At 46.5% G+C, this 13260-nt stretch overlaps 2 protein-coding genes across 3 annotated transcripts in view; both read right to left on the bottom strand.

Annotated features, from left to right (window-relative positions):
• Positions 1 to 13260, bottom strand: part of LOC144098626 (monocarboxylate transporter 11-like) — a 54275-nt gene that overhangs the window by 17194 nt on the left and 23821 nt on the right. The gene's annotated exons all lie outside the window — the stretch shown is intronic.
• Positions 10529 to 11875, bottom strand: LOC144096978 (uncharacterized). Its single transcript, XM_077629783.1, has one exon. The coding sequence runs from the start codon at positions 11812 to 11814 to the stop codon at positions 10813 to 10815; it is 1002 nt and encodes a 333-aa protein (XP_077485909.1). The 5' UTR covers positions 11815 to 11875; the 3' UTR covers positions 10529 to 10812.

Below are 13260 nucleotides of genomic sequence, written 5' to 3'. Positions count from 1 at the left end.
ATATAACACTCAGCGAAACCACCCACCTGCGTCGCTAACAGACAGGCAGATAGGCAGGCACACGGTGAAGCTTAGGGAAAGGGGGGGAGGGGGGGGGGGGGCTTGCAGAACAAATGGAGAGGAATGCGCTCTCTGCTGGCAGTTTTGCCAAAGGTTGATTTACTCCAAGGAGCGATGCACGCTAAAGAAGCTCTTTTCCGCTAGGTGCGCGAAGGCTTTGGCGCGCGAGGCTTGCATAGTACGTGCTGCCTGTTTGTACCGACTCCTTTGGAAGTCGTTGCCCCCTGCTGACGAAGTGCGGAAAAGCGATATCTGCCGTCGCTGCTGACGGCTGAAGCAAGGTAGCAGCGTCAACGTGCTGCGCGCGCGCCGTTCTGTCTGCCGTGTCCAGTTGATGCTATTTCTTCATATTCTCTGTCTTTCTTTATGGTCGCACAGACAAGCCAGCGAGTACTATGCGAAGGACGTTTTGCACTGGGAATCTCTCGGCATCTCGTTGTGATAGAAAGAGCACAGCGTGAACTTGAGGCATGTAGTGCTGAATTTTGCGACATCATTCTTTTTTTTTAAAGCAATAACAGAGATCGACGAAGAACGTTTCAACCTGAGATCATCATCACCAACTACCAGACTCGTACCACTGGCAGCACAATGACCTCGATACAGATCTCAACCATACCTGTCCTGGGGGAGGTGCGGCCACTTTCTCCAGGAATATTCTCTAACGTCACCTCCACATCTGTTTCTCATCACCTCCCCCCCCCCCCCCCCCCCCCAGCCGCCTTTTCCTTCCTATAGCGTTCAGTTTTTTTATCATAAGTGATCGCTAGTCAGGGTGTCTGCGCAAAACGAGTTACGCTCAGTTCCATTTCCTCTGCTTGATTCCAGCGCAAGTATCATCGAATAGAATATCAACTATAGTATAATATATTTATCTAACCAACTGCCTGATGTCATATCATCAACTCGCGTTTGCTCTCGAATAGAATATGAACTATAATATAATGTATTCATCTAACTAACTGCCTGATATCATATCATCAACTTGCGTTTGTTCCGTAATCTGCGCTGCATGCTCGTCTGTCTCATTTCAGTTTTTGTCGTTGCAAGATTTCGGGAATTCGCACCTTGCCACGGTGGCCGCATTTTAGTGGAGGCGAAATTTAGAAAAGTGCTGCGTACTGAGATTTTAATGCACGTCGAAGAAACTCAGGTGGCCGAAAATAAATGGGAGCCCACCAATGTTGCCCTCCTTATAGCCCCACGTCCTCGGCTTCGTCATGCATATACATATTAAAGTTAAATACGCAATAAACGAACTTCACTTCAACAAAATTTTCAGTTCAACGAACTTTTACGAAATCTCCCGGCGAAACCCTATTCTATCCAATAAAATTGTGTTTAAGTCGGACGGCTTTCAGAATGCTGCATGCTGGAGCGGATTCAAGAGGGGGGGGGGGGGGGGGGTGAACGAAGGCGGGATATCGCCCATCCCCCTCCCCGAGCAAGAAATGTTACGCATGAAAACAATTATGAACTGATTTTTCCGACCAAAAAAGTTCAAGAAATACATGGTGTCAGCTTCATCGTTAAGAGGAGCCCAAAAATCCGCTCCTGATTGCATGCAATTTTCAATTCAGGAAATATTTCGGAAAGTACTAACGTACTTCCCACGGATAGAATGTATCATTTCGGCAAGCAAGCCGTATGTTTGGGACGCGAAACTGGGACAGTCAGGAAAGTTTGCAGCGCCTTATTTTCGCTAGCACAACCTCGGCATTTCATATCTGTTTTATGACTACGCAGCAGGCTTGTAGCTTGAAGGTGCCTCACTCTTATTGTGAGGAATAAGTCGATAAAGAACCTATTTTGACGAAAATGCTATCAGAACTTCAGAAAAAGAGGCGCTAACCTGCTTGCAGAAAATTGAAAACCTTTACCACCCAGCAGGAATATGTGCCATAAAAGCTTTGCAAAATAAAGAAACTCTACCTGTTTAAAAAACTGGCAGTCATGAACGCAAAAGTTCAGCACAAAAATCACTGAATTTTGTAAAAAGCTGCAGCTGCAACGTACATTCAAAAAGTGCCGGTGTGCGGGAAGTAGCTTAGTTGGATTTAAAATCTCGGTGTCTTCATGTTGCAGTGAGTACAGCTGAAGGTATTTCGCTGAAGTGGTACTTCTGTGTACTATCATGCCTATCGTTTGCCCCCTACGCTTTAGCGTTTCAGGTTAGTATTGTCACGTAGTGGTGACGGCAGTCGAAGCAGCGATGAAGACGGACAAAGAGGTTTTCTAAAAGAAAACTGTTCATTGGGCTGACTTGCACCCAAAATGGACTGAATCACTCGGCGGCGGCGAAGCGACAAGCGTGCTCGGCGGTCGTCGAACAGCACGCCCGCCGCTGTCGGCCGTGCTCAATTTAAAGCTGATAGCGAACATTCGAGATAAAGCGTGCAAAGTTACTAGAACATTCCGGAACAACGTAGAATCAGCTCTGCCTGGCTGCGATCAATCGAGATAAATCTAGTCGCGTCTTGCGTCGCAAACAAAGCGATAAAGTGGTGTGGCGGCAGATTTGAAAAAAGAACAAACACTGCAAATATTCGCGGCAGTATTGTCAAGACATGATGGCGACCTGTTTTGATAGATATTGATTAGCCGCTGGTCATAACTTAAGGGCTCCTGCCAAATGCAGTGCAATTCAATCGTATAGCGGTTCATCTCTTTTTATTGGTCCGGGATCAGCGGTCAATGCTTAGGCAAGTAAATTTAATGCCAGTACGGTGGCTACCTGTTGCAATGCATTGCTTTTTTACTGGAGTGCTCATTGTGAAGCTGATTATTTTTTCTTACAAAAAATTATTTGTACTCTTGCACATTGCTTGCTCATTATCCCTTATGTGGCACTAACATGCTTTTTTTTCCTTACAGAGTAAATATCAGCAGTGTGCCATTAGAAGTAATGTCGTGAGTGGTAGGAAGGGTACCAGGAGCGAGGTGACAATATACAGCAACGTGAAATCTCTATTGGAGCCCGCATGACAAATAGCCACTTAACATCACGCAGCAGAAGAGACTCCGTTGGAGAAGCGGTGGAGGCGCATGCAATTCCAGCACTTGGTATCGCCGGATACAGGTTTTCTGACACCAATGTTACCAGGGATATAGAAAGAATAACTACCGAACTCGCACCGAAAACTTCGCATGTGTTTGAGAAGCTTTAATGAAATACTGATTGGTGGAAATCAGCGCCAGGAAATAAGCGACAAATATACACGGGCGGTTATTCCGAAAGATTCCGAAAGCATTTGAGTGTTTACAAGCAGTTCGTGAACCCATCACGCCACGTCAAAGTGCGCAGATCTTACTGCTCTATATTTTTCCTCCGGGTCCATGGGAAAGTGGTACACATGTCAAAGCATCGAGTTGAAAACCGCAAATAAAGCTAAAGCTGTGTAAGAAAAAAATAGTGCATATCTAACAGATGTCACATGAATCCCAAGAAAAGAAAGGGGACGCCGATAACATATGAGGCTGGGCTGCTGAATCTGCATGCACTGAGGAACTTTAGTGATACTTCTCACCTTGTTGAAGCTCTCTACGTTATGAAAAAAAATTCCAAAAGGCTTGCAATGAAACTTTAATCTCATAGGCTCATGTCTCTATCTCACCGCCGTGAACTGTGGTTGCTCAAATGAAGGTGTGTCAACGTTTCATTGAAAAACGAGAATTTGTGGAAAATAGAAAGGAACACGCGTTCTATAACTCTGCAGATATGAAGGGGCTCTCGTAGTCTTTACCCGAACATATCTTAAAATATAAATACCCTAAAAGCTGTCCATGAATCTCGTGGCGGCCACCCTGTAATTTTTTTTATATGCAACATGGGTGGAGCTAGAAGACAAAAACGGTATGGCTGCAAAAAAAAAAATAAAGTTTAGGCTGCTTTTGTTACAGATACAGCAACATGAGCTAAGAGAAAGGGAGAAGGACCAATACCGAATTCTGTTAGAACTGATTCTACGAAGGGCGATATTCCTCAATGTGTTAACGCTCGGTTGTTACCCGTTCAGAAGCCTTGGCCACGAGCTGCGGACAGAAAGCTGGCTTTTCACCAGCTCTCCGTCGCCTTTTCCTTGAGGTTTCTGCAATGTGAAATGAAGAAGTGCGCAGCAGCTCACTCGTGCCTTAATTAAATTGGCCCAATCCTTTCTGCCAATGTCGTCGGCGTTACAAAAAGATGATTCCGCTTCCTGACTTTTCTCATTGCATGTCGGAGGTACAGGGCATGCACTGAAATCCAATTTGCGACCGGACATCGTGAAATTCGTTTCGGGTACCCTTTTCCCCCATAACTGAGTAGGCTGGATGGCCCCCTGAAGGTAATGTGAGTAGACACTTCTGGAAGAACTTTATTTCCGGCAAAATGGCACGAACTTAAACCGCACCGCAGGCATAATTCTGGAGCAAACTTTTCTTAAACTGGGATGTCCGAGTTTTTCAGATAACCACCAAAGTAAAAGCCTTAGCTACGTTTGCTCTGAGGCTACCTGTCGAAATCTCAGTGCGTTAGGAGTGTTTAGAGCAAGTGAACAGCATCAGCCATGGGCTGTTCTCTCTTTTTTTTTACTTCTAGAGAAGAACGCCGCCTGAAACATGCCGGAGGGTGCGTTCAGACGGCGCTTTCAAGTACGAATTTGATGTTTGGTGGGCTCTACTGAAGGCAAGAGCACAGCAAATAAATCGGAGAGATTTTCGCATTCTTGCAGCCAGGTGCTACCCAAGTAGCAGCGAAATGTTGAAATAATGTTAGTCTCTTGTTTTTGTCGAAAGTTAATACATTGTTCACAATGTTCCTTTTTTAAAGTTCCAGACGCGTTACAAAACAACGTTGAAACAACCTGTCGTAAGTATAGTTAAACATTTCAACAACGTAACTCCAACTTTCTCTAAAATTGCAGAGGAGACTTACTGCACTCTGAACTGAGAGGAGTAAAAAAGGGAGTGACATGTCCACCAGCACACATCCTTTTATAAAAACAAGTGCACTGGAGGACATCTCACTCTCTTTTTACTCCCTTTCTACAATACACCACAAGACATACATGCACCTCGCTCACCTCCAAATGGATACCATAGAAAGGAGCTTATATATCCATTTTGGAAAGGTTTTCGGGGAGTGACAGTGGTTAATGGGCAATAAGCAAGGTTTTCTAGCAAAATAATGGGGCTGTGCATGCAATCTATGGCAGGGGCAAGCCAAGAGATTTATTGCGAGATACTGCTAGTTGAAGAACATCTGCACTGTAAGTCTGGGAAAAGTTCTGGGACACAATGCCTGATATATGTCTGTAATGTTGTTTTATAGCTATGATCTAAACACCATAATTACAATGTGAACTCAATATTAGAAAAAAAATTTGATTTAAATGTTGAAATAATGCTTATGGTGTGTATATACCGTTACTTGTTAATTTTTATCGCTAGAATAACGTTCCAGCATAACGTAAAACTTTAACGCAACTTACGTCACAATTTTATAGCATTATTTTAATTTTTGGTGCTGCCTGGGTCGCCCTGCGAGGACAATGCATACAAAAATAGCACGGAAAGTTCATTGAACATCCCAGGTTAACTACGGTTGTTGGGCAACTCTGGGTAAAGTTAAGAGCAAATCTGCGAAGTGCAAAGCAAGAAAAACCTAAATGTTAATAAAAGTGGTGAAAGAAAAAAAGTGTGCGATTCCTGTATTCCCCGGAAGTTCATAAGCGTGGCGAATCACTAAGCGACGCTTGTTAACGGGCGTGGCTTAAACCCACCGCGCCTAAAGTCAGAAACCGTGCGCCCGTTCCGGCCCCAACTGCCCTTAACCACACGCAACCTTAACGGAATGCCTATTAACGTGCTCAATAACCCTTCCCACTTCCCCAATGGCACACTCCCCTCCCTCTTCATGGAAGGCATGTTTTAGTTCAGAGCAGCCTGACTATCACGTGATCCTTGCGGGGCAAGCCCAAGAAATTCCGAGCGTTTATGTGCTGTATGCTCAATAAATAGTGTTCTCTTTAACTACTCATATGTTTGGTCGAAAGGCAGGTCGTTTCTGTCGACCACGCAGATGTAGCACTCGGCACAGGCTATGGCGTGCGCTTGGAGGTCCAGCGTTTACTGGACCTCCAAGCGCACGCCATAGCCTACAGCGTACACCGACAGCAAGGTGGCGCTGCAAGTTGCATGCGTTTAGTGCGGGAACATATATGTACACTGCATGCGTCCAGCCACTTGCGAGAGGCGCGGCATGGCGACCCGGTCGAGAGCCAAAATTTCCGCCCATCTCCGGCTATCAACTGCCCCGGCGAGCCACCTGACGGCGCTCGTTTGAATGCAGCGGCAACCCCCGTAAAGATGGCGCTGCATGCGCAGCACAATTCGATATGTGCTGGGATCTGTGGGTGCGCCGACTCGCAGCATATCGGCGTTTCAGCTTGCCATTCACATTTGTTTCATGTCTGTCATTTCCTCGAGGGCGAAGTGGTGCTCAGCAGTATAGGGGATATAACGCCAATAGCGGTTGATCATAGGTTGATCATGGGTTAATCACAGGTTGTTCCTAGGTTGCCTTCTATGCCCTAATAAGTGCGGGCGAAGGTGCCGGTGAGAAACCTTTATTGAAAAGCAGAAGGCTCAGCTGCGCGTACGAAACCAGCATTCTAGCGTTGCTAGTTGTGTACAGCGCTGCAAAGAATTAGGCTTACGGTCGGTAAACAAGACAAATCTCAAGCTCTCCTGCTCCTACGTTGCTTAGTTAGCAGTTCATTTTGCTTCTCACTCACTCATTCACTCCTTCGCTCGCTCGCTCGCTCGCTCACTCACTATAACTCACTCACTCACTCCTCACTCACTATAACTCACTCACTATAACTCACTCACTCGCTCACTCACTCACTCACTCACTATAACTCACTCACTCACTCACTCACTCACTCACTCACTCACTCACTCACTCACTCACTCACTCACTCACTCACTCACTCACTCACTCACTCACTCACTCACTCACTCACTCACTCACTCACTCACTCACTCACTCACTCACTGAAAGGTTAACGCCAGAGTCGTGTCATTGCGTTCGCCCACACCCAATTCCAGCGCCCTGTCTGCGCAACCCAACCCCCGCCCCCATCGACCCATCCCCACTTCGCCCGTCCATGCTGGTCTGCCACCCCTGAAAATGTCGAAGTTTTCTGCGCAGAGATGAAAAGTATAGAAAGCCTAAGCCTGAAGCTGATAAGAACGGACTCTCCGTAAGTCAATAACGGTCAATAATTAGTTATGTTAGGCACCCCGCCTAAGAAGCGTCAAAAGTCCCTCCCTCCCCCTCCCCTCTTTCACACGTTGCAGTCGTTCTACAGTGTATCCTTACAGGGTATCTCTCGGTTTCAGACTAAGAGCACAGCGCCCCTGGAGGGGACCGAATGCAACATCAGGAAACTACGTCCCGGAATAAATTGTAACGCTGAGACCAAGATGAACAAGGCTTAGAGAACTTTGATGAAAGTAAACACGAAAAGACGGACAGGCTTTGAGAGCGAGGACAGGAGGCAGGAACTCTGAAATAAGGCCCGAGGGGGAAGCTTGCAGGGGAGTCGAGATTTATTCAATTTCTGGCCACGCTTGCGGGGTCGATAAAGGGAGAGCGTGATAAATGATCGGCCCTCGCGGAAGGGCATATTAAACTTGAAATATGACAGCTGGCACGCCCCCCCACGATCTAGGGTGTGTCGGGGGAGAAACGCGGTGGCTTCCACCGGAACCGTGAAACCGCAGAGCAGGATAGGCGATGGAAAACAACGCACTTCTTCCAAACGAGATAAAAGTACATATATAAAAATGAGAGTTTTGTTCCAAAAGAGATAAAGGCACATATATAAAAATGAGAGATTTTAACCCTGTTAAACAGAGTACGACGTGCGAAAGCATTCGGTTTCGAATTAGCTTGACTACCCGCCTAAACATTGCCTTAACTGTTCCTTCGAATTCGCTTGAATCTTACCTAGACATTGCCTTACATTGTCCTCCAAGGCAACTTCTTTTAAACTTTCGTACCACGCGATTTTCCTCTAGCTACACCGTATCCAAGTCACTGCATCGCAAGGGTCAAACCTCGAGGCTTCATAGATCCATCGGTTTTATTTCAAGCTTGCTAGTGAAGTAGTGATTACGCACTGGGGGAAAAAAAAAAAATAAGCGAGAGGTTAAACCATGGACCAGCTACTTTCATTATACGCTTCTAAGACGCACCTGAACAATTCAGTCATATGCTTCTCTACATATCCTCTATCCCCCAGCTGAAGAAGGCACGAGAGAATTTCTCCTGATATGGCTCAGTACGCGGATGGGTCGACTTCACGCATCAATTGGTATAATAGAAACCTAAGCTTTCAAACATTCGTTCTAATCGTTCTTATTAGCAGCGTACGATCACTTCGGCAGATCTGAAGCAGTTGTGATGCCTTCGCTTTGGAACCAACGTTTGCGCAAACTACTGTGTACGGGGGTATACCTTTTGATCGCTATTCAGAGACCTTTACATGAAAACGGTTACGTGTAGACTGTAAATCCCTGAATAAGCTTTTGCTCGGCGTGTTTCTTGTGCTGCTCAAGAATGGCGAAACTTTCCTCCCTCGCGCTACTTTGTCGCACGGAAAGAATCTTTACACAAATAATACTTATCGCCTTCACATGCTTAAGTTTTCAGCCCAATGTAGCATTCGTCATGTCTGCGCCTGGTCCATTTTTACGCGCGCATTGTATAGGAACACTGCTCGATTATTCTTTTGTGTCGACTGCACCCGAGTGAGGACAAGGTAGACCCCGTCGCAGCAAGTTGCGTATTCAGCGTCAAAGAGTCGTTTCGGCCACAAAGAGATTGCATGGAAGGGCACGTAACAACAACACGAAATATGGCACAAATGAAGAAAAATTAACACCGCTTTTCTTCCCCCCTTCCAAAAAAAAAGAACAGTTTTCATAGATCCCCAGGTGGTCGAAATTCTTTCGGAGCCCTCCACTACGGCACCTCCTTCTTCCTTTATTCTTTCACCCCCTCCCTTATCCCTTCCCTTACGGCGCGGTTCAGGTGTCCAACGATATATGAGACAGATACTGCGCCATTTCCTTTCCCCAAAACCAATTATTATTATTATTATTATTATTATTATTATTATTATTATTATTATTATTATTATTATTATTATTATTAGTAGTAGTAGTAGTAGTAGTATAACCTTACCGCTTCATTTCCACTCTATTCCTATTTATTTGTTTATTTACATATTGTATGGGCCATACATGGTACTGCCCGTGGAGCAGGACAAAAGGAGGTAATTAGTCTCCTGACGAGGTCCTGGCCCCACTGGGCGCAACAGCAGCGGTTACAAAATACATGTAGACAGTACAAATACTATGCGACTGCGATTCTGAAGGCCTTGAGACCAAAATAAATTTTACATGCGTTTCTTTGCCAAGCGCTGAAAAAACAGGAGGTGTCGGTGAGGAGGGGAGAAGTAGGTGATAGGGCAAGACGAAGCAGCAATGCAGGGCAACGGCAATGCGAAAGCAGGTAGCAAAGAAAAATGCGCAGTAACCGAATTTGATGAGCGCCCGAAAGCGAGAAATTCGCCTGACGCTTCGGCGTCGAACGGCTGCCTAAGCCGTTATGTCAAGCGCCATAACTTTTCGACCCGAATTGGAAAAGAACTTCGCGCGCACCCTTTCTGGTGGTCGCCGGGAATAATATACGAGCTATCGTTTCTACGTCTGTATATCTTATGCATCTTTCAGCATTTCTTTTTGGTTTATCGAGAGCCCGGGCCTCCGTTTGTTGCACATGCTCACTTTTTAGTTTTTACGCGATAGCGGTATGAGCTCGCTCTGCTGAAGACACGGCGTCGGTCGTCGTCATGCGTCAGTCAGAAAAATACCCCGTAGTTTCAAAATGAAAGAAATTAACCGGCGTTGCGGTTTTAACGCAGGACCTCTGTGTGCCGGGCACACAGCGCATAGGCCACGAATGGTCCTTGATAAAAACATCTTAGAGGGGCACCTATTGAGCGCATTGTGCTGTGTGTGACAGTAACGTGTGTTTGGGAAGTGTACCGATCTTACAGTAAATTAAATAAAAAACAGAATACTGATATTCAAATTAGGCATCGGAAACTGCGCGGAATGGTAATGCGGTGTTACGGTGCTTCATTGTGCTGAAACAAACTGGGCGCATGAGTATGCAGTGGCGTAGTATTTCGTGCAGTGGAACCTAGACAGTGATTTTTAATCGGTAAATGTGATTGTAATCGATGATCGTTATCTATAATGTAACTGTGGATTGTAAATCGGTGAGAAATTAAAAAGAAAAGGTACAAAAGAAAAAAAGAATAGGAGAAAACGCTATCGCGTCTACTCTTAAGGCGGAGCTTAAGAGTCCTCCTCATTTCTTTTTTTATCGAATTGACACAAACACATAAGGTTCAGATTCCTTAGCAACGCAACGGCTTTTACTTTGCTTAGAAGAAGAAGAAAAAAAGAAAATTGAGCATCACACATCTGTAACACGCCTGTGCCAAGCGCTGCCGCACGGAATACGTTCCGATGACACTTTCATCATAAAGTCCGTGCGATTGCCAACTGGCTTTTTATCAGCCGTGATGGCTCTCTCTGTCCGAGGTTGACATTTAACGCGCATACTGGTTACCTTTGCAAATGTTGTTTCACTGGCTTCTTGTCTTGAATTCGGACATTATATCGTCCCGTTCACGTCCGCCTCATAAGTATTGCTCTAAAAACATCACTCAGAGACTCCGGCAGAAAGTTCTTTTCCATACCTGCAATCCTGCGCCTCCGTCTCGCTTCTTGCTTCTTTGCCGCCTTAGCTCTGCGTTTCGCCGCTCGCGTAACGATTGTCGTTAGAGGGCAGATCAAAGCCCCACAGATCTCCCCAAACCTGGGCGAGCACATAATATTTCCGGGTGGTTCGAGGTCGGCGCAGTTTGTCAAGAGACCCCTGTAGGTACCATCCCCGTCCAGAATCGACCTTTCAAAGGCCTCTGCAGCTGTCAGCGGTTCCAATCCGAGGCCCCTTCTTGGAGCATTGCAGTGGGCCAGGTCCAAGTAGTACGCGCCGATGAGAAAAGCAAGCCCCGCCTCCTCCAAATCTTCGGCGCCCCTGTTCTCGGCCTGGTAGATGCGCCACACGAAGTTGAAGCCGGGTCCGCACGCGAACCGCACGTGGTTCAGCAGAGTCCACCTCATGGTTTCGCTCGGAAGCCTCGCGGCGATGTCCTCCCAAGGAATCGCTGTGGACATGGACGGGACGTACTTGGCCATGCCTTCCAGGGTGCGTGCCGCTGCGGGTCCGGGGGTGAACGTCTTCGTCTTCGGGTCGTATCCAGTTGGAGGCTTGGCAGTCGCGTAGCCGCTCCTCATGCAGTTGTCGAACAGGAGACACGCCGAGAGTCGTTTCCAGGTGAGCTTGCCCTGCCCCACGTATCCGCCTATTTTGAGCTCGAAGCCTTCTTCCAGACGCACGTTGGATCCTTGGGCGGCCGCCTTCTTGATCGCCGCGCGTACGTCCCTGCTTTTCACCAGGAACCTGAACATCGTCCATTCGAATAGTCCTGCGTCCAGCACCCTGTCGCGTATTTCCGAGTAAACTCCTCGGTAGATGTTCTCTATTTCGATAGGAACACTGTTGTCGCCTACCATGTCGTCAGTGAAATTATCACTGCTTTCATCGCTGCCGTTACTCTCGGACATTGCGTGCCTTCGATGCTGCCGTCTCCACCGATCCGAAAGAACTGAAAACCGATAAACCGATCAACTACGCCCAGAAAAAAAGAAAAGAAAACATAAGCGTCACGCTGCAGCTTGGTCACTTCCGATAGTGCTGCTATCGGCACCGCTACGCATAATGCAATCTCTGCCAGTCTGGAACTTCCAACAAAAGCCATTGTAGATCAATGCTCCTACTATTTCCGCTGAGCATTGCTGTACGTTATCTTTTCGCTACTGCGGAAATACTTGTACCCTAGGCGCAGTGCAGGCTCGGTTCCCAGCTTCTATGCTCTAAGCAGAGTACAGTCCACGTGAAAAAAAAAGCGCATAAGAGAGCACTTAGTGGTTCGCATAAAGCGCCGGGCGTTGCTCTGCGCTTACGATAATGCGCTGAAAGCACGATTGTCAGCGAGTCCGAGTTTTGCATGGAAATGAATTCGGTAACTGCGTTGATCCGGAGTTCCCGGGTTCGAACCCGACCGTGGCGGCTGCGTTTTTATGGAGGCAAAACGCTAAGGCGCCCGTGTGCTGTGCGATGTCAGTGCACGTTAAAGATCCCCAGGTGGTCGAAATTATTCCGGAGCCCTCCACTACGGCACCTCTCTCTTCCTTTCTTCTTTCACTCCCTCCTTTATCCCTTCCCCTACGGCGCGGTTCAGGTGTCCAACGATGTATGAGACAGATACTGCGCCATTTCCTTTCCACAAAAACCAATTATTATTATTAACCGCGTTGATAGTGGTCGTAGCTGTCATCTTTGCTTGCTCAATCGCAGAGAGCACCGATATACTTTTTTTCGAAATTTTAGTACCCCGCGCTTAGTTATTAAAGCGCAGTTCTATTTAAATGGACACTGGGGGGACAAACTAAAGCTGGTCTCTATCGGTACATTACCGTTTTCTATTGGCAAAGACGCTACTTTAACAAAAAGAAAAGCGGAGCCTTTATAGTCTAGAAAAGGTCAAAAAATAAAATGCAGGTGTCGACACCACTGGCTTTTTTCGCAAGCGATTGACAATGAGTCAGGTCAGATTTTTTTTGCGAATCTCTGAGGCTAGGCCACATTGCCAATCAGTTTCAATGGGGATGACAGAGACTTTTTGGGTCTTGGCGTCACGAGATTGAACTGAGTGGCGGGAAAAGAAATGTTCCCTTTTTAATTTTATTTTCTCAGCAATAAACGAGTCTCTTGCTGTCCGCCGACAAACATCAGCACAGCAAAAAATAAACTTGCTATACTAGAGAGTCGGTTCATTCGAGGGCAAAATTAGCCGCAGCTCTTTAGCTGTCGTCAATAGTCCCGCCGACCACTCACTAATGACTGCGTCGGTCGTCTGCCTAGCACCAATAAAACGCACTAATGCAATTATTATATCCACTGACTTCCCTTCATTCTAGTCATGCACAGACAACCACCTGTATTATATG

This window comes from Amblyomma americanum, chromosome 7 (genome assembly GCF_052857255.1).
Source record: "Amblyomma americanum isolate KBUSLIRL-KWMA chromosome 7, ASM5285725v1, whole genome shotgun sequence".
In the NCBI taxonomy this organism is placed as follows: Eukaryota; Metazoa; Arthropoda; class Arachnida; order Ixodida; family Ixodidae; genus Amblyomma; species Amblyomma americanum.
Note: the sequence above shows the minus strand (reverse complement) of the source record. Positions and strands in the feature narration are given on the sequence as shown.